General features: G+C 44.3%; 1 protein-coding gene across 1 annotated transcript in view; it reads left to right on the forward strand.

Annotated features, from left to right (window-relative positions):
- THBS2 (thrombospondin 2) overlaps positions 1-22,764 on the forward strand; it is a 132,243-nt gene that overhangs the window by 34,693 nt on the left and 74,786 nt on the right. Inside the window, exons 2-4 of the mRNA XM_063917764.1 lie at positions 14,068-14,139; positions 15,257-15,813; positions 16,395-16,479. Of these exons, the coding sequence (XP_063773834.1) occupies positions 14,073-14,139; positions 15,257-15,813; positions 16,395-16,479 (709 nt within the window). The 5' untranslated portion in view covers positions 14,068-14,072. The remainder of the gene's footprint in view (positions 1-14,067; positions 14,140-15,256; positions 15,814-16,394; positions 16,480-22,764) is intronic.

A 22,764-nucleotide genomic window follows, 5' to 3' on the forward strand; every position in this document is an offset into this window, starting at 1 on the left:
ACCCCTTTCTCAAGATGTACCAGTGTACACATCAGTCCCCGAGTGCCGCAGTTTTTTCTGTTCTATGTCATTGTACTACTGAGGGCACCGGGGCATGTTGCTATTTTTGTGGGAGTGCCGGGTTGATTGTTTTGAGATATATATATATATATATATATATATATTGCCACACAGCATGACCCAAAGTCATATTATGTCACACAGTGGGTCCCATATTCATATTATGCCATACAGTAGGCCCCAAATACATATTAGGCCACATGCAGGACTCAAATTCACATTATGCCACACAGTATAATTTACCAACATACAGGAAACTGGAGACACGAGTAGTATCTGAACTACAGTGAAAACACTAAAGGAGAGTGTACAAAATAAAAATAAAAAAAACAATGAAGGCAGCTTGATTTGGGCTCATTAGAGGATAGAGTTGAGGATCCAACACACACTATTTGTGAAGCTTGCAACATCTGTTTCAACAGACAAATGTTTATATCAATAACCCATTCACCCCAGCACACAATCACCATCCTCTCTGCACCAATTAACCTCCACTACCCAGCATCTATTAATCCATTCACCCGCAGAACCATTAACTTCTGTACCTAGCACCAATTAAAATATTAACACCCATTAACCTCCCACCAAGCATCTAGTAATGTATTCACTCTCAGCACCCATTAACCACCTTACAGCACCCATTAATATCCACCACCCCACCACCTTTAATCCATTCACTCTCAGCACACATTAACTTCCCCCTCTCAGCAACTGTTAATCCATTCACTCTCTGCACCCATTAACCACCCTCTGCACAAATTAACCCCCTATCAATCACCAATTAATATATTCCTCCCCAGCACCCATTAACTAATTTACTCATCCCTTGAATCATCCATTAATTCCATAACCTACACAAAGAAACAAAAACTTCACATGCCTGTCTGGCCAATGCTCATTCAGCTCTCATTTTTCTTTGGGTTAAGCCTGGGAGGCAGAGCTTGCATAATTGTGTGAGAGGGAAGGGGAGAAGAGGAAGGTGAAGGCTGCTCCCTGTCTGCTGCACCAAGCTTGATGACACTAACAGCCAGAGGAGCAGGGTGCAGCTGGTATAAATAAAGAATAGCTGGTGCAGCAGTGGCCAGGGCTTATAAGATCTATGGCCTCACCAGCAGTAAGTATGATATAAGAGATCTTTCATTTTGTCCCAGGCAGCCTCAGTGGTCACAGCATCAAGTACCGGTGCCCTAGGTATCTGCCTAAAGGGACCATATGAGAAATCCCTAATGAACACACATTGTGTTGAATGTCACATATGTGTTATTATGAAGAGACAACTATAACAAAGATTTTTTTTATCACAGCGATAATCAATTATCACTGCAATTTACTAATGAAATGTCACCAGGGCAGCTCTCTGGTGATATTGGCTAGGAATGGTAAGAGGAGTCTCTTCATCAGCGGTATAATATCCAGCAAAATAATAACATGGGATGTCCTGGGAACATCATGTATTACTGAGTGGCAAATATGTGATAACCAAAAGTATTAAATTAATTTAATTTAATGTTCTAGTAAGCCATGTACTATTTGTGAGGTTACAGTACATTTCGTATCATGAATTCATTAAAATTTAATTAAGCTTGGCACAATTATAAATACTTGCCATTTATTAAGCTGTTAGTAATTGCATGTGTGGTCCTGTATAGGATTACTTGTGGAACGAGGCAAAGCTAGTAATAAAAAAACTTATATACCCTTCTGGAAACATATGAGTTTGCATACTGAAATTTCATAGCCTCTTCTGTTCTTTTTCCCAAAAAGCAATATGGATATTAAGCTGGTAGGTCAGTCCTATAGCCACATTATAATAATGTATATGTGTGAATTCACTTGCGACTTTTAATTTAAAGTCTTCAAAGTCGAGTAGTCATAGCCTATAAACACTATATACCAGTGACGTGCGGTGGGGTATACTCTCTGCAAAGACAGTGGCAGATTTTACCGAATGGCTGCAGGTTGACCCCTCCCCCCTTCCCCCCAGTACAAACACTCCACTACTTGCGGAGTGGCATCCAATTGGAAGCACTACCGGGTAATCACATGCTGGACAGGCATTCAGGCTGTGATTGCCAGATAGTGACTTCCTATTTGATGCACTACCCTGCCTTTCTGCCAGCCTTAATAAGCTTCTAGGAGGCTGATGTTCATCTTGCTGCAATGCGGCATGCTGCATGGTGGGCAGGGCCGTGACTATTCGGAAATGGCAATCACTCCATTAATGGAGTGATCGCCGACTGCAAATAGTTGCATCCCGGCACGCCATGAATCATGCCGCATTGCAGGAAAGATGAACATGGCTATGTCTGTATGTCTTCTTCATGCGGGATGAAGGTCTCCACTGCAGCTTCCGGTGATTCAAAACAAATCCCATGCATCTTGCGCTTTATTTGTGGAAACACTGCATTCACACCAGAACATCTGTGGCAGCGCACCTCCAACTGGGGTTCACTGGGTCGACTGTTGTTTGGTCTCAGGGTCGAAACTGTAGATCCAGGATTCATCACCACTGATAATTACACAGAGTTTTGAGCAACCACCATAAAACCTGGACAGCATATTGCGCACCAAGTCACCCCAGCCTCCATCTTCTCTCAAGTCAGCTGATGGGGCACCTAGCATGCATAACATTGCTCAGGCCAAGCTTTTCATGGAGTATCAAGCGGTTGGATCACAATAAAATGCCTATCTACTTCTCTAACTGTGCCATGGACACCCTGGCGTCCACCCCAACTATGGCCCGCATGGCAGCAATGTTGTCCTCAGTGATGGTGGACAAAGGTCACAGTAGCGCTTCGTGCCTTTCAGGGACTGTCTCCCACACTGAAATTCTGCAAACCACTCAAACACAGTGGTTCGGGAAGGTGCTTCCTCTGCAAATGCAACTTGCAGTTATTTAAAACTCTCCTACTGTAGCAGACCACTCTAGTCATAGAAGATCAAGGCGTCCAGTGGCTTCTGTTGAGCTCCATAATGAATTTGTGAAGGAAGTGAACATGCTGACTTCTTCGGTGTGTGCCGTGCTGCTTATATAAAGTTCTGTGACTTAACAGTCACAAGAATGTTTGTCAGAGATTACAGTACACAACCAGACAGTCAGATTGTGTCTACTCTATCCTATGCACTGCACATCCAAAAACTTATTTCACACCCCTCATATAGGTCCTGATTCTGGGTTGTGAGCAAATTTTTTTAAAAAAAAGGCAAATAACTTTGCATTTGGAACAAACCATGTTGCAATGCAAGGGGTGCAAATATATTTACTATTTTTCTATGAAGGGGGAATAATTGCTGCTTTCGCATGTAGTCCACAAATAGTGGGCAGCTTTATTTTTTCACTAGGTGATTCATCGCACCCTATGAATGCTCTTCACACTATCGTAAGGGGCTACGCCCCCTTAACCCCCACACAACTTGAAGGTGCAAGACCATGGTGTTCACAGGTATTAGAGGTGCTTATACACACAGTGGGCACAGCTATCTGCGGCGTGTATACACACTGTGTTGACAGTAGTGATGAGCACCGGAAATTTTTCGGGTTTTGTGTTTTGGTTTTGGGTTCGGTTCCGCGGCCGTGTTTTGGGTTCGAACGCGTTTTGGCAAAACCTCACCGAATTTTTTTTGTCGGATTCGGGTGTGTTTTGGATTCGGGTGTTTTTTTCAAAAAACCCTAAAAAACAGCTTAAATCATAGAATTTGGGGGTCATTTTGATCCCAAAGTATTATTAACCTCAATAACCATAATTTCCACTCATTTTCAGTCTATTCTGAACACCTCACACCTCACAATATTATTTTTAGTCCTAAAATTTGCACCGAGGTCGCAGGATGACTAAGCTCAGCGACCCAAGTGGCCGACACAAACACCTGGCCCATCTAGGAGTGGCACTGCAGTGTCACGCAGGATGGCCCTTCCCAAAAACACTCCCCAAACAGCACATGACGCAAAGAAAAAAGAGGCGCAATGAGGTAGCTGTGTGAGCTCTGTGTTAGCTCCTCCTTCAATGTCTCCAGCTTCTTCTGCAAAAGCCTGATGAGGGGAATGACCTGACTCAGGCTGGCAGTGTCTGAACTGACTTCACGTGTGGCAAGTTCAAAAGGTTGCAGAACCTTGCACAACGTTGAAATCATTCTCCACTGCGCTTGAGACAGGTGCATTCCACCTCCTATATCGTGCTCAGTTGTATAGGCTTGAATGGCCTTTTGCTGCTCCTCCAACCTCTGAAGCATATAGAGGGTTGAATTCCACCTCGTTACCACTTCTTGCTTCAGATGATGGCAGGGCAGGTTCAGTTGTTTTTGGTGGTGCTCCAGTCTTCTGTACGTGGTGCCTGTACGCCGAAAGTGTCCCGCAATTCTTCTGGCCACCGACAGCATCTCTTGCATGCCCCTCTCGTTTTTTAAATAATTCTGCACCACCAAATTCAAGGTATGTGCAAAACATGGGACGTGCTGGAATTTGCCCAGATTTAATGCGCACACAATATTGCTGGCGTTGTCCGATGCCACAAATCCACAGGAGAGTCCAATTGGGGTAAGCCATTCTGCGATGATCTTCCTCAGTTGCCGTAAGAGGTTTTTAGCTGTGTGCGTATTCTGGAAAGCGGTGATACAAAGCGTAGCCTGCCTAGGAAAGAGTTGGCGTTTGCGAGATGCTGCTACTGGTGCCGCCGCTGCTGTTCTTGCGGCGGGAGTCCATACATCTACCCAGTGGGCTGTCACAGTCATATAGTCCTGAGCCTGCCCTGCTCCACTTGTCCACATGTCCGTGGTTAAGTGGACATTGGGTACAACTGCATTTTTTAGGACACTGGTGAGTCTTTTTCTGAGGTCTGTGTACATTTTCGGTATCGCCTGCCTAGAGAAATGGAACCTAGATGGTATTTGGTACCGGGGACACAGTACCTCCAACAAGTCTCTAGTTGCCTCTGCAGTAATGATGGATACCGGAACGACGTTTCTCACCGCCCAGGATGCCAAGGCCTCAGTTATCCGCTTTGCAGCAGGATGACTGCTGTGATATTTCATCTTCCTCGCAAAGGACTGTTGGACAGTCAATTGCTTGGTGGAAGTAGTAAAAGTGGTCTTACGAGTACGACTTCCCCTCTGGGATGACCATCGACTCCCAGCAGCAACAACAGCAGCGCCAGCAGCAGTAGGCGTTACACGCAAGGATGCATCGGAGGAATCCCAGGCAGGAGAGGACTCGTCAGAATTGCCAGTGACATGGCCTGCAGGACTATTGGCATTCCTGGGGAAGGAGGAAATTGACACTGAGGGAGTTGGTGGGGTGGTTTGCGTGAGCTTGGTTACAAGAGGAAGGGATTTACTGGTCAGTGGACTGCTTCCGCTGTCGCCCAAAGTTTTTGAACTTGTCACTGACTTATGATGAATGCGCTGCAGGTGACGTATAAGGGAGGATGTTCCGAGGTGGTTAACGTCCTTACCCCTACTTATTACAGCTTGACAAAGGCAACACACGGCTTGACAAATGTTGTCCGCATTTCTGTTGAAATACTTCCATACCGAAGAGCTGATTTTTTTGGTATTTTCACCAGGCATGTCAATGGCCCTATTCCTCCCACGGACAACAGGTGTCTCCCCGGGTGCCTGACTTAAACAAACCACCTCACCATCAGAATCCTCCTGGTCAATTTCCTCCCCAGCGCCAGCAACACCCATATCCTCCTCATCCTGGTGTACTTCAACACTGACATCTTCAATCTGACTATCAGGAACTGGACTGCAGGTGCTCCTTCCAGCACTTGCAGGGGGCGTGCAAATGGTGGAAGGCGCATGCTCTTCACGTCCAGTGTTGGGAAGGTCAGGCATCGCAACCGACACAATTGGACTCTCCTTGTGGATTTGTGATTTCGAAGAACGCACAGTTCTTTGCTGTGCTTTTGCCAGCTTGAGTCTTTTAATTTTTCTAGCGAGAGGCTGAGTGCTTCCATCCTCATGTGAAGCTGAACCACTAGCCATGAACATAGGCCAGGGCCTCAGCCGTTCCTTGCCACTCCGTGTGGTAAATGGCATATTGGCAAGTTTACGCTTCTCCTCTGACAATTTTATTTTAGATTTTTGAGTCCTTTTTTTACTGATATTTGGTGTTTTGGATTTTACATGCTCTGTACTATGACATTGAGCATCGGCCTTGGCAGACGACGTTGCTGGCATTTCATCGTCTCGGCCATGACTAGTGGCAGCAGCTTCAGCACGAGGTGGAAGTCGATCTTGATCTTTCCCTATTTTTGGAACCTCAACATTTTTGTTCTCCATATTTTAATAGGCACAACTAAAAGGCACCTCAGGTAAACAATGGAGATGGATGGATACTAGTATACTTATGGATGGACGAGCGACTGCCGACACAGAGGTAGCTATAGACTGGATGATAATGATATAAAAAATATATATATATCACTACTGCAGCCGGACAGGTGTATATTATATAATGACGGACCTGCTGGACACTGTCAGCACTGCAGACTCCTAAAGTAAGCTACTAGTATCAAGAAGATAGAAAGAAAAAAAAACACCACAGGTAGGTGGTATACAATTATGGATGGACGAGCGACTGCCGACACAGAGGTAGCTACAGCCGTGGACTACCGTACTGCGTCTGCTGCTAATATAGACTGGATGATAATGATATAAAAAATATATATATATCACTACTGCAGCCGGACAGGTATATATTATATAATGACGGACCTGCTGGACACTGTCAGCACTGCAGACTCCTAAAGTAAGCTACTAGTATCAAGAAGATAGAAAAAAAAAACACCACAGGTAGGTGGTATACAATTATGGATGGACGAGCGACTGCCGACACAGAGGTAGCTACAGCCGTGGACTACCGTACTGCGTCTGCTGCTAATATAGACTGGATGATAATGATATGAAAAATATATATATATCACTACTGCAGCCGGACAGGTATATATTATATAATGACGGACCTGCTGGACACTGTCAGCACTGCAGACTCCTAAAGTAAGCTACTAGTAGTATCAAGAAGATAGAAAAAAAAAAACACCACAGGTAGGTGGTATACAATTATGGATGGACGAACGACTGCCGACACAGAGGTAGCTACAGCCGTGGACTACCGTACTGCGTCTGCTGCTAATATAGACTGGATGATAATGATATAAAAAATATATATATATCACTACTGCAGCTGGACAGGTATATATTATATAATGACGGACCTGCTGGACACTGTCAGCAGCACTGCAGACTCCTAAAGTAAGCTACTAGTAGTATCAAGAAGATAGAAAGAAAAAAAACACCACAGGTAGGTGGTATACAATTATGGATGGACGAGCGACTGCCGACACAGAGGTAGCTACAGCCGTGGACTACCGTACTGCGTCTGCTGCTAATATAGACTGGATGATAATGATATAAAAAATATATATATATCACTACTGCAGCCGGACAGGTATATATTATAATGACGGACCTGCTGGACACTGTCAGCACTGCAGACTCCTAAAGTAAGCTACTAGTATCAAGAAGATAGAAAAAAAAAAAAACACCACAGGTAGGTGGTATACAATTATGGATGGACGAGCGACTGCCGACACAGAGGTAGCTACAGCCGTGGACTACCGTACTGCGTCTGCTGCTAATATAGACTGGATGATAATGATATAAAAAATATATATATATATCACTACTGCAGCCGGACAGGTATATATTATATAATTAATGACGGACCTGCTGGACACTGTCAGCAGAATGCGTTTATAGAATAAAAACACCACACGACGAGTGTTTAACTTTTTCAGGCAGACAATCACAATATACTGGTGGTCAGACAGTGGTCACTGGTCAGTCACACTGGCAGTGGCACTCTGGCAGCAAAAGTGTGCACTGTTAAATAATATGTACTCCTGCTACTGCTCCCCAGTCTCCCCCACAATTAAGCTGTGTGAGCACTGAGCACTCAGCACAGTCAGATATACATAGATGATGCAGCACACTGAGGCTGAGCACAGATATGGTATACTGTTACTGTGTCACTGTGTATCGTTTTTTTTCAGGCAGAGAACGGATTATATTAAATAATAATATAATAAAACTGCACTGGTGGTCACTGGTCAGTCACTAGTAAACTCTGCACTCTCTGAGTACTCCTAAGCTCCAGTAAATCAAGTGTCTCACTCTCACTCTCTCTCTTCTAATCTAAATGGAGAGGACGCCAGCCACGTCCTCTCCCTATGAATCTCAATGCACGTGTGAAAATGGCGGCGACGCGCGGCTCCTTATATAGAATCCGAGTCTCGCGATAGAATCCGAGCCTCGCGAGAATCCGACAGCGGGATGATGACGTTCGGGCGCGCTCGGGTTAGCCGAGCAAGGCGGGAAGATCCGAGTCTGCCTCGGATCCGTGTAAAAAGGCTGAAGTTCGGGGGGGTTCGGATTCCGAGGAACCGAACCCGCTCATCACTAGTTGACAGGATGCAAAGACTTGTCTACACACAGTGGCCCTCATTCCGAGTTGGTCTCTCGCTAGCTGCTTTTGGTAGTCGTGCAAATGCTAGGCCGCCGCCCTCTGGGAGTGTATCTTAGCTTAGCAGAAGTGCCAACGAAAGGATCGCAGCGCTGCTACAAATAAGAGGAAGGTTTTACAGGGGCGTACACACACACACACTGGTCACAGGTAGGACAGTTCCTTATGGACACACTGGCCACAGTATTAGTGTTGCTTATTACCAGAATGTGATATGGTGGCATCTATATGTACCATAATAAATTGTGTGTGGTTTGGATTTGAAAGGGGGTGGGTGCAGTGAGGTGGAGGTGGCACGTTATCCTTGGATTTAGGTAGTGCCTGCTAGGGGCTTCGGATGATGTTCAAGGTGGTGTGTGGTGGATGGATGGGCGTTTGCAAAAGGGGCCTGTGGAGGGGGGTGTTGTTTCAGGGGTCCAGTAGTGAATGGGGTGTGTACATGGGGTGAGTGGTGTTGGGGTGGCTGCGGGAGGGATGGAAATGGTGGAGAGAGGAACGGGTGGTGGAGAGGTGGGTTCAGAGGAGGTGCAGCATATGCCAGTGGGGGTTCATCGGTGCTGATGATGGAGGAGGTTCAGGTGGTTTAGGGTGAGGGGTGGACGTTGTATGTGATAGTTTGTGGGGGTGTTAGTGCAGAATTGTGGAGGGTGGTGAACGTACTGTGGTTGGTGGAGAGGCTGTTTTGAAGGGGTACGTGGAATGAGGTGGGGGTCCCCAAGATGCTGTGGGTGCTGGGTGACGGGTTGCAGGTGGGTGACTGTATATGCTGCAGCCTTGGGGTGGAGGGATGGGGGAGGGGACTGGAGGTTTTGTGCTGTAGGGAGTTTTGCATGCGTGGGGCACGGAGATGGGGGAGGGTGTCCGAAGGTGGCATGGGTGGGGGTTATGTGGTGTGTGCAGGGGTGGGGGGGGGGGGGGTGAGTGGGGTAGGTGGATGGGGAAGGGTGTGTTGAGTTGCAGGGGGTGGTGGAGGTATGGTACATGTGTGGAAGGTGGGTGGCAGGTATTGGGTTTAGTTTGGATGAGGGATGGACTTATGAGGCGGGTGTTTCACAGGCGGGTGCATTGACGTGGCGGGTCTCAAATTTAGATTGTGTGTGATTTGGATTTGAAAGGGGGTGGGTGCAGTGAGGGGGAGGTGTGAGTGTGCAAGGGTAGTGTTAGTTGCTGTGTGGTGAGGTGTTGGGGCTGGGAGGGGGTTTGCACAGATGGGGAAGGGTTTTTTGTGTGCAGGCCGGCATGCCTCCACACTGTGTGCCATCGTCAGGTGTTTAGCCTGTCCCTTCCCTGTTGTCTGGCTGTAAGCTGCCAGGCATAGTGCTTAGTGTCAGGAGAGGAGCGTGCTGCGAGCCACTGCTGCAGTGGGAGGGATATCCGTCTGAGCAGCAGTGGGGTTTGGGGAGAGGGTGGTCCGTGCGGCGCCCTGCTGACCACGTTTGTCGTCGGCTGCCGGTCCGCATGACCCCCCCCCCCCCTGCTGGCTGTGTACAGTAGGCCGTGGGATGTATGAGGGAGGGGTCCCCGGCGTGGGGTGCATGTAAGGAGCAGAGCGGGTGTGTTATAGCGAGAGGTGCGGCGGCTGTCCACCTGCCACTGCCTACTGTTTGGTTTCCGGAGTGGAGCGTGGTGCGGCCGAAGGCTGCAGTCGCAGGAGCTCCTGTGTGATCAGCAGTGGTGAGTGGGTGGTGCGTACGGTAGGTGGTGATATGGAGTTGTACGTGGGAGGGGTCCCCGGCGTGGGTGTCAGTGGCGTTACCGGGAGAGGTGCGGTGTCCGTCCACCTGCAGCGTCCGGTATCGCCTGTGTGCTGGAAGAACCTGTGTCTGTTGGTACCGCTGGCCACCTCCCTATGCTGTAGTGCAGCTAGTGTTTGCACAGGGCATGGTGTGTCTCCCTGCACATGCTGCTGACCCCGCCCACCGTTGTGACTCCGCCTAGCGTTAAAAAGCCAAGCACAGAGTCACAGGGCTATTATATAGGAGATTGCAATTTAGATTTGATTTCGGACACACCACTTTCAAATCTAAATCTGTACATTCTAAAGCCTCCACACCTGCAGTGCAAAATGGTTTGTCTTGGCATAAAGCAACTTGCTCTTTTTTTTGCTTTGCCCTTAATTTAAAATCAATCCCATAGACAATTATACCAGACCCCCCAACATGACCAGCCCCACTAGGTACAAAATGCTCTGTTTCTGGACTTTCCTCTTAATTTATGATTTCCATCACCTGTGTTGAACTAGCTAAATGATAAGAAAGCTGTTTCTTCACAGGTGATGGCAATAATAAATTAAGAGGGAAGTCATGTTGGAGGGTATGTTATACTCATATAAAGCTTTTCTTATATACTTCTCTTGTTTTCATAATTACCTGGATTTTGTTTAAAAAAAAAGTTTAAAAAGGGTAAATGGAAAAGAATTCTAACTAGATTATATGTACAGTACAATAAATGTTTTTACTTAACTAAAATTATACAGAATGAACCTGCGTGCTCAGTCTTCTGTGTGGGAAACTGAATGACACATTTTACCTTCGTGTTTTCATTTATGAAAATGTCATTTGTTTGATTGTCCTATAGGTGCATGTGGAATAATCCTGCCTGCAGTCAGTGCCTCCTTAAGAGGCCGATGTATTGTTAATAGCATTTTTCATGTGAAAATATCACTTTTTTTTATCTTGAGATGATAAAGGAATTTTCACCTGAATATATCAAAGTGTGTTTTTACAACTATTTCAAAGCTATTACAGTGTATATTGTAAAATATATTATGGACACGGTACGTTTAAAGCACCAGCTGGTGACAGTAATATACAACCTGTGTGAATGTAGAGTGGCTTGTGGGACAAACTTAAATTTTATTTTGGTTATCTGTTATATTTTTAATTCATTTTATTGATGCACCTGGATATGGCAAACAAATAATACATTAGACATATCAAATGATCATGTTAAAATGGGTAGTATATATATCTACTAGTTATATATGCAGGTACTACCCATTTTTTATACTACTAGTTATATATTATATTATAATATAATATAATATATAACTAGTGGGTCAGGGGAAGGCAATCTTTGGCACTTCAGCTGCTGTAGAACTACACATCCCAGCATGTACTGCCACAGTTTTAGCATTTCCTAACTGCAAAACTGTGACACTGCATGCTGGAATATGTAGTTCTACAGCAGCTGGAGACACACAGGTTCCCTAACCCTGTATTGGGTAGTTAAGTGACTAGAGAGGACAGTGTTAAGTTTAGCTAAAATGAGTGTAGATGGGTGTATAGGTATCAGATGGGGTGTATAGGTGGTATCACATGTTTTGATAAATAGACACAATCTAGTCAGTCTTCTGTTGTCAAACAGATATTCTCCTGTGCTAAGCTAGGTGCTGCAACACAAATTCTCAGCAGAGGGATGTGAATCTGTGGATCTCAGCGGTGGGATGTGAATCTGTGGATCTCAGCGGAGGGATGTGAATCTGTGGATCTTAGCGGAGGGATGTGAATCTGTGGATGTCAGGATGTGAATCTGTGGATGTCAGGATGTGAATCTGTGGATGTCAGGATGTGAATCTGTGGATCTCAGCGGAGGGATGTGAATCTGTGGATCTTAGCGGAGGGATGTGAATCTGTGGATGTCAGGATGTGAATCTGTGGATGTCAGGATGTGAATCTGTGGATGTCAGGATGTGAATCTGTGGACCTCAGTGGAGGGATGTGAATCTGTGGATCTCAGCGGAGGGATGTGAATCTGTGGATCTCAGGATGTGAATCTGTGGATCTCAGCGGAGGAATGTGAATCTATGGATCTCAGTGGAGGGATGTAAATCTTTGGACCTCAGCGGAGGGATGTGAATCTGTGGACCTCAGTGGAGGGATGTGAATCTGTGGATCTCAGCGGAGGGATGTGAATCTGTGGATCTCAGCAGAGGGATGTGAATCTGTGGACCTCAGTGGAGGGATGTGAATCTGTGGATCTCAGCGGAGGGATGTGAATCTGTGGATCTCAGCGGAGGGATGTGAATCTGTGGATCTCAGCAGAGGGATGTGAATCTGTGGATCTCAGGATGTGAATCTGTGGATCTCAGCGGAGGAATGTGAATCTATGGATCTCAGTGGAGGGATGTAAATCTTTGGACCTCAGCGGAGGGATGTGAATCTGTGGATCTCAGCAGAGGGATGTGAATCTGTGGATCTCAGCGGAGGGATGTGAATCTGTGGATCTTAGCGGAGGGATGTGAATCTGTGGATGTCAGGATGTGAATCTGTGGATGTCAGGATGTGAATCTGTGGATGTCAGGATGTGAATCTGTGGATCTCAGCAGAGGGATGTGAATCTGTGGACCTCAGTGGAGGGATGTGAATCTGTGGATCTCAGCGGAGGGATGTGAATCTGTGGATCTCAGCAGAGGGATGTGAATCTGTGGATCTCAGGATGTGAATCTGTGGATCTCAGCGGAGGAATGTGAATCTATGGATCTCAGTGGAGGGATGTAAATCTTTGGACCTCAGCGGAGGGATGTGAATCTGTGGATCTCAGCAGAGGGATGTGAATCTGTGGATCTCAGCAGAGGGATGTGAATCTGTGGATCTCAGGATGTGAATCTGTGGATCTCAGCGGAGGGATGTGAATCTGTGGATCTCAGTGGAGGGATGTGAATCTGTGGACCTCAGCGGGGGGATGTGAATCTGTGGATCTCAGCAGAGGGATGTGAATCTGTGGATCTCATCGGAGGGATCTAAATCTGCAGATCTCAGCGGAGGGATGTGAATCTGTGGACCACAGCAGAGGGATGTGATTCTGTGGATCTCAGCAGAGGGATGTGAATCTGTGGACCTCAGTGGAGGGATGTGAATCTATGGATCTCAGCAGATGGATGTGAATCTGTGGATCTCAGCAGAGGGATGTGAATCTGTGGACCTCAGCGGAGGGATGTGAATCTGTGGATCTCAGCGGAGGGATGTGAATCTGTGGATCTCAGCGGATGGATGTGAATCTGTGGATCTCAGTGAAGGGATGTGAATCTATGGATCTCAGCGGAGGGATGCGAACCTTTCCCCAATGCATTTCAAGAAATTCTGCCTAACTCCCCCTCAAAAGATGACGAAACTAAAGCAATCATATTCTAAAGTGAAAATCCTTTTCTGTTCTTCATACATCCGAAAACTTTCACTTTTCAAAACTGCAATGTTTTAACGATATATTACAGTGTGAACATTTTCATGGCAAATATCTGATGCATTACTAGTTTAATACATATCATGAACAATAAAATAGCATACAAAAAGATACAATTTCACAAAATTAACACAAAAATTGCCATGATACATTTCTGATATCGCCATGATTTTCTGAGATGATTAATGTTAGCGGAAATCCGAACTCTGTACGTCCATAAAATATGAATTACAGGTACAAGTATAATATTTACTTAGCAACAATTCTATATGTCTAAGTCTATTTTTGTTCTTTTCCTCCTGTAGGAGTTATGCTGCAGAGACAACTGGTCTGGTTGCCTTTATTTCTTTCTTTCTGCGCTACCCTGCATGCTCAAGGTAAACACTTAATATTATTGATGTACATAAATAATTAAAATGTTTTCATGAATTAAGTAATAATTTTTAGCGCCATAACAGAAGTGAAGCATAACAAGAGTACTCTTACGCAGAAGACTTGGATGCGAGGCCATTGTAGTTTTATACCAACGCCGGTATACCAATGTTTTAAATCCCGATAGGAGTGAGCTAAGTATGCTAGCCCCTGTTCCCTACCCCCTAACTCTTCCCCACCCTTCCCACAACCTAACCCTTACTTCTCCCGTAGTACCTAAACCTAACCTCCTCCCGGTGGTGCCTAACCCTAACCCCCCTTCACACAGATTATCCATAATCTTCCCCCCACAGCCTAACCACCTAACCGTAACCCCCTCCCCGGGTGCCGCCTAATCCTGCCCCCCCCCCCCTTCACCCTAACACGCCCGCTATACTTATGGTTGGGATTTTGGCTGTGGGGATTCCAGCTTCGATCTGCTGACCCTGTCAGGATTCTGGCATCGGAATTCTGATGGGTGTTGGAATTCCGGTTGCCGGGATCCCAACAGCCGGTATCTTAACCGCATCTCTCATAAACAAGGAAAAATTATATATAGTAAACATGGAACATTTCTATGCAAGTTTAACTGCACTACTACCATGTATAAGATTTTACTAAGGTACCACCCTTCCTAGCCAAAGCCCAGTGGATTATGCCATGCAGTTGTTTTCCCAGGGCTTCTCCATTCCTCTTATATTCACTATCAAAAACCGTGGATGTCTGAATGTGAGGACCAATCCCAACCTGTAATCTCTTTCCATTTAAAGCGTCCTCAGCTGCTTTTCCTAGTTGGTTAACTAAATTGGTTTGTCAGTTTTGTAATACAGGGCTCTATTTAAATTATTATCCCTGCAAACAGACAAAACTCTTCAGAAAAACAATATTTAAGGTTGATATTGCTTCTTTTCGATTAAAATTTTAAAATACAGTATATAAGGTTGAGAAAAGCTATCAATGGTTAGTTTACCCAGATGCATATTATAGCAATTACAACATATAAATGCATTTTTTATTGTTATTAACAAAATGAGTAAAATAACTAATCTGACAAATGTTTGTAACTCATGTTTGTAACTATAGATGAAGAGAAGGAAGATGAGACCACTTTTGATCTATTTAAAGTCAGTAAAATAAACAAGAAGACTTTCGGAGTCAAAGTTTTTCGTGGACATGACTCCAGCTCTCCAGCATATCGATTCCTACGTTTTACTCACATACCACCTGTACAATCTGAAAAGATGAGACAAATTATTGATCTAATGCAGCTAAATGAAGGTTTTATCCTCACTGCCACCATAAAACAAGACAAACAAAACCGAGGAACAATTTTTGCCATAGAAGGTCCTGGCATTTCCAACAGATTGTTTGAGCTAGTTTCAAATGGACGAGCCAATACTCTAGACTTGATTTACTGGGTAGAGGGGACACAGAATGTGATATCCTTGGAGGACGTTGAACTGGCAGACTCTCACTGGAAAAATATTACAGTTCAACTTACGGGTGAAAACTTCAACCTCTATGTTGGTTGTGACCTTATCGACAGCTTCCGCCTGGAGGAAACCTTCTATGAGCATCTGAAAGCTGATAACAATAAGATGTATTTGGCGAAGGGCTCCATACAAGAAAACCACTTTAGGGTAAGCAAAACCATTAATCTGGTAGAAAATACAGTAGTATGACATTGCGTTGTGTTGTATTTGTTGAAAGTATCTAATAACAGAAAACAGCATTTGGCATAATTCATTTAGAATACCTGTAAGAATGTTATTTAATTTGGAGAGCTTTCTGTCCTAATAAATGCCTAATAAATTCAATGATTTATATTTATTCTCACATTTAATTACGTTATAAGTTTTCCTTTCGTACAATAAGTGGACAGTTAGTGTTGGGGAAATGTGCATACTATGGGTTTGATATAAAGTTATTGAACCAGGCCTATGGGAATATGGGAAGCGTAAAGATATGCCTCCTAAAATGTCTTAAAGACAAAACCAAAATTGGAAACATATGTAAAGTATGATTGAGTTGCATTTCTTTGCCAATACTGTACAGATAATAAATGTTTAGTCCGCTGGTTACTACTAAGTGCATATATATAGTAACTCATAGCAAATATTCATTATTTAGCTTTTATTTATTTTATTTAGGTTGTCTTGATAAATGAAGCCATTGTTGAGTGCAAGATCTCAGAGTTAATCTATTTTCAATTAAATTGTAGGGACTGCTTCAAAATGTTCGCTTAATATTTGACACTTCACTTGAAGATGTATTGAGGAAGAAAGGTTGTCAGCTAAGCCACAGAGGTACAGCTTTTTATGTGCATGCCAGTTGTCTTCTGTTATACAATGCTAGTAATTTAGCTGTCTCCTGTTCCTCACTTCTGACTGATCTATGAACTCAACAGTAACAATGTTACAAGGTTTACCTTGAAATTCACAAACACAATACTTTATTACAAAATCAACTTTTCTTTTGTTATGATTACCAGATATTTCATAGAAAGTTTTTCTATAGATAGCATTTAGGTAGGATGAAGCTAGTCTTTCTGCCCCACCCCCCTCCCCCCACCATCCCCTTTCCTTGTCTCAGGGAAACCTCTACCTCTATGACCACCACATAATACAGTAAATGCCATCTATTACAGACAGTTTTAGTAACCTACATATACAAAAGACAGCATTAGTGACTGCCATATGCTATAGAGAGCATAAGTAACTGCCATATCGTGCAGACAGCATTAGACAGCACTAAACTTCAAATGACATCCCTTAGACTCATTAGAAATCCTAATTAACCCTATTAAATCATTAACCTATTCAATTTGCCAGCTGTCGGGATCCTGGCTGTCAGGATACCGATGCCAGAACCCTGACACCCGGTGAAATTCCCCAGATTCCCGGTGGAATCCCCACTTCGGTGGTGGTCCACGCCACTACCCGAGGGGGCATATATTTGGTCGCTACTGGGCCCGATGCGTGGCGAGCGCAGCAAGCCAGCTAGGGGACATACTGCACTCACAGGCTTGCGCGCTGGTCTCTTGACCCGGTGTCGGTCTCCTGACTGCCGTGATCCCGACAGCCGGGATATCATACTGAAACCTATTTAACAACCCCTATTCTATAACTTACCTGTTAGTGATCTCTTCTGTTGAATCTGATCCTCTCCTGTTGCACAGCTGTGCCCAAGTAGCAGATGCCTGTCAGGCATGCCCCACCAAGGCTGTGCTGTCAGTGAGCAGGAGGTGGAACCATGCACAGATAGGGGAACAGGGCCCATGCAGCCTATTGCTGTAGAGCACAGTCCCTGTATGGAGGCAATATTACAATATTATATTAATATATATTGTATTGTTGTGTCTAGGTGTCAGTGCCAGGAATATTCTCAAGGGGTGTGGTGGACCATGTTGGCATGATTGTAGTATATGATACCTCTACCCATCATTCTGAAATTTCAAATTACCACCCCTAAAGAAGGTCCTTCTGCCTCCAAGAACTGGCCTTAACATTGCTTGGTCAAAGCTGAGAAACAATTGAAACTTTCCTGCATATATTTATTTTCCTATCATAAATATCACTGATTTTTTTTCTATAAAAAATGGTGTCAGTATTAATAAAAAAAAGTTGTGGTACTGCTAAAAGTCATGTGGCTTAGATAGTGTCTTCCTGGTCTGTTAAATAGCTGGTATGAAGTAGTTCGGTGATGCAAATTCTAACAAAGACAGTAGAAAAAATTTCCAGAAAAAAAGGTAATGCTCATCAAAAAATGCATTATTTGTCTCCATATTCATCATCCAGCAGTTTATTAATTACATTGATGATGAATTGATAAATAACCTCTTGCATTGCTATTTGTATTCTTATTCAGAAGGCTAGTGAAGCAGGAGATACCTGACTGCTCTGGAAAGAGGGGGGGGGGGTGATTTCCCCGCACTCCATCCCCCTTCCCCCTCCAGGTATCCCCCCAGCACACTGACTGTTACCTGTATCAATACTTGAACCTATCTGGTAATAAATGGTGTGTGACCCCCCTCCCCTTTTCTAGCACCTGGTATAATTATCTCCAGGAATGATTGAGCAGCTACCACTGTTTGTCTACTCTGGAAAATGACAAATCTTTTTTTGAACATGTTTCATTACTTTTATCTATGGTTCAACCATGGTCAGATTTTTTCCTTTAGAGGATTAAGTTATACCAAAACCAGCATGCAAGTGACGTGAATTAATTGGCAAAAATATGCGGGATCAGGGTTGGACTGGCCCACAGGGGTACAGGGGAAACCACCGGTGGGCCCTACTGCCTGGGGGCCAACCTCCTGCTCTAAGAATCAGGTTCCAGACTGCACTTGAATTAAACATTATACATATGTTACCTTACACTGGACTATGGTGTATTTTCTACAGTGCATTGCTGTTATTAATCAGGTACATTATCATGCATGCAGCAGCTGAATTTACTGAATTTTATTTAGGGATCAGTTTCCAGACTGTACTGTTACTAATCTAGTACATTATCATGCATGCACAACAGTATTTACTGTATATATTTTTCTAGGGGACCAACAATTGCAAAATGGTTAGGCAAACCAATGTGGCGGATGGGCACACCTACTCTAGAGACTGGCTACACCCTTAAACATGGGCCCATACCACTGTATTCCCCTGGTGGGCCCTACATGCCCCAGTCGAACACTGTGCGGGATTCATACCAACATATACAGATGTGTGCTTACTGATCTTACACCCAATGCGCACACACGTGCATACACATCGTATATAAGATTAGCCATGCCGAGCTGTTGCTAGTCACATATGTGACTTAGCACCTATAAGCGAATGGGTCGCTCCCGTTTGCAGACACACTTGCCGGAGCTATCTTATTGTGACGCATATGCATCACATGTAAGATCAGCAAGGACCCATCTGTACACCAAACGTCATTTGGACTGATTGTTTGCTGTGTGGTCCAATGGTTTACTATTTGTGAAAAATTATGTACAAAAGTCCAGTTACTGGAGAAAACATTGCGCAGTACCATAAACCTTTTATTGTTCTTAACTCACATACAGTATCCAAATACATATCATTCCAATGCTCAGCAGGGGTAGCTGGTGGATGTAATGCTAATTTACAGAACTTCACTACGTTCCCTGAAGGGACAGAAACATTTCATAGGACCTTGTCTGTAGGTCAAGGAGCAAGTTTTCTGTGCTGCTTTCATTGTCTGAGATCAACTTAATGTGAAGACTTTGATTGTAAGAGGCCCATAATCAGTTTCAGAATCATTAGCTAAGTCATTAGAGGCAAAGAGATATAATGGTCTTGTCTCCACAAGTTAGAGATTTATATTGGCTCAGGCTGTAACTTTATCCATCCTTTGAAGGCAGGTAATTACTATTAAAACAACAGGACTGTTGTAATACACTAGCAGGGTAAATGGAACATAACCAAAATCAAAGTTGGATGCTGTTTGAGGTGCCACTTTTATAGGAAAAAACTGGAGACCTTGTGCGGAAATTAGTCTAGAGTTGTTTTCTATTGTAACCACAATATATTCTAGTAATAAATATCTAACTACAGTAGTAGAGCAAACAGTAATTCCAGTGCTCGCCAGTCTAATAGACAGTGAGGACCTAATGAGTTCAGCACAAGGGTTCACTACGATATGCCGGCGGTCGGGCTCCCGGCGACCAGCATACCGGCGCCGGGAGCCCGACCGCCGGCTTACCGACAGTGTGGCGAGCGCAAATGAGCCCCTTGTGGGCTCGCTGCGCTCGCCACGCTACGGGCACGGTGGCGCGCTACGCGCGCCACACTATTTTATTCTCCCTCCAGGGGGTCGTGGACCCCCACAAGGGAAAATAAGTGTCGGTATGCAGGCTGTCGGGCTCCCGGCGCCGGTATGCTGGTCGCCGGTAGCCCGACCGCCGGCATACTGAAGACCACCCCAGCACAATGTATGATAAAAATGTAGGTATAAATTGTGTTAAACAAATAATAATAATTACACAATACTCTCACTGTACATATTATGTTATAAATATGTATTTTACATAAATTCTTCAAATTAAGTTTTGTAATTGCATAAAGATACACTAATATAGAAGGCTGTTAGTGGCCATAAGGAAAGTACTGGATGTTTTTAAAAGGTGTCAAATGGCTGATTATTGCACGTTATTAATGGTGGAAAAATTATAGCAAGTATGAGTTTTTCATCAAAGTCTTTCTAGCATTTTGTGGTACAGAACAAAGGGGGTAATTCCAAGTTGATCGCAGCAGGAATTTTGTTAGCAATTGGGCAAAACCATGGGGGTGATTCCGAGTTGTTCGCTCGTTAGCTGCTTTTAGCAGCATTGCACACGCTAAGCCTATGCCTACTGGGAGTGTATCTTAGCTTAGCAGATTTGCTAATGAAAGCTTCGCTAATTTTCTCGTAACGATTACCCCGCAGTTTCTGAGTAGCTCCAGACTTACTCAGCCATTGCGACCAGCTCAGTCCTTTTCGTTCCTGGTTTGACGTTACAAACACACCCAGCATTTGCCCAACCACTCCCCCGTTTCTCCAGCCACTCCTGCGTTTTGCAACTCGAACGCCTGCGTTTTTCCGCACACTCCCATAAAACGGCCAGTTTCCGCCCAGAAACACCCACTTCCTGTCAATCACACTACGATCAGCAGAGCGATGAAAAAACGTTGTTACGCCGTGAGTAAATTACCAAACTTTTGTGCTAATTTACTTTGCGCAGGCGCTCTGCGTACATTGCGCATGCGCAGTTTGCGACAAATCGCTCCGTAGCGGAAAAAAAATAACGAGCTAACAACTCGGAATGACCCCCCATGTGCACTGCAGGGGAGGCAGATTTAACATGTGCAGAGAGAGTTAGATTTGGGTGGGGTGTGTTCAATCTGCAATCTTATTTGCAGTGTAAAAATAAAGCAGCCAGGATTTACCCTGCACAGAAACAAAATAACCCACCCAAATCTAACTCTCTCTGCACATGTTATATCTGCCCCCCCCCCCCTGCAGTGCACATGGTTTTGCCCAACTGCTAACAAAATTCCTGCTGCCATCAACTTGGAATTACCCCCAATGTTGTGTTGATAAATGGATTTTTCAGTGTTTTAATAGCATTTTTACCTCTCATTTGCAAGTTTAAGAAAAAAACCTTGCCCATCCACCTCCACGTACCTATCCCAAATCATTTAACCCATTATTGAGATTTTTTGAGAAATTCACTTGAAAACTGACGTGTTTATTGGCCAAATTATACAATTTAAAGTCCAAGGGCATGCTTATTCATTATGAGGGGTTTATCAAACGTTCTGCACTGTGTACCAACATGTTTACCTTACCTTTTAGCCTGCTCAGGGGCAAATTTCCTCTGAAAAAGCAATGTAAGTTTGGAATTGGATTGTGAATGAATTTGCAGTGTGAGTTCACCATGAGAATAACTCGCAGGACCCAACCAGGGCCGGCTCTACCATTAGGCAGCTTTAGGTGGCTGCCTAGATGCACTGGCCCCAGGAGGGCGCCACTGAAATCATCTAGCAAAAAACTGAATGATGTGTCTGAATGCGGCCTCCTACTTTTACACTGCACTGGCTGCTGTTGCTGGTCTAATCAGGTGCAGCCACCACTATCAGGCTGTTCCACATAGTGCCTCAGTGCTTACTCTGTGCTGACACGTGAAACATCAAGTCATGTGAAGGCATATGGCCACTCCTCATAGCCCTGATGCACCTCCTCCAGGCCCCTGGATCCCAGCTCTCAAGCAGCAAGCAGCACCTGATGTTATGTCTGCTCCCAGCAACGTCACTGTAATGCTGCTGCCGCCTGTAAGAGGGACCATGCCAATTATGAGGGAAAACAAGGAAACAACTTTTAGGTAAGTAACCCATGGGGGTTTCTGTGGGACCACAAACAGTACAGATCTTACAGACTAATAGGTAGTTTGTACTTGTAAACAGCATAAAAGGGAAAACACAGGCACTGGGGCACAATATAGTACATATGGAGGAGGGGGGGTGAATAATGAACTTAGAGATGGGTGGATGAAACACAATAAGGAGCATACAAATATATGTGTGTGTTTATATATGTATGTACGTACGTACGTACGTACGTACGTACGTACGTACGTATGTATGTATACACACATACAATTAAATATCCCTACTAGACCCCATATTCAGATGCAGTGCTGGGGGTGTTGCAGGTTAAGTTGCGCTAGGCTGAAGTTTGCCCTAGGGTGCAGAGAGACCTTGCGCCAGCCCTGCACCCAAATAGCACCTATTTTATAGTATGTTTTCTATGTATTTATATTTGCTATATTTATATTTATTTATTGTTTAATTATGTATCTTGTAAAAATAAAAAATCGTGAACTAAGAGGAAATACATTATTTGCTCCAAACTAAATAATGATTTGCAGAGCTTAACCACATAATGACCCTCATTCCGAGTTGTTCGCTCGCAAGCTGCTTTTAGCAGCATTGCACACGCTAAGCCGCCGCCTACTGGGAGTGAATCTTAGCATAGCAGATTTGCGAACTAAAGATTAGCAGATTTGCGAATAGACAGTTCTTAGCAGT

Source organism: Pseudophryne corroboree, chromosome 4 (assembly GCF_028390025.1).
Source record: "Pseudophryne corroboree isolate aPseCor3 chromosome 4, aPseCor3.hap2, whole genome shotgun sequence".
Classification (NCBI taxonomy): domain Eukaryota; kingdom Metazoa; phylum Chordata; class Amphibia; order Anura; family Myobatrachidae; genus Pseudophryne; species Pseudophryne corroboree.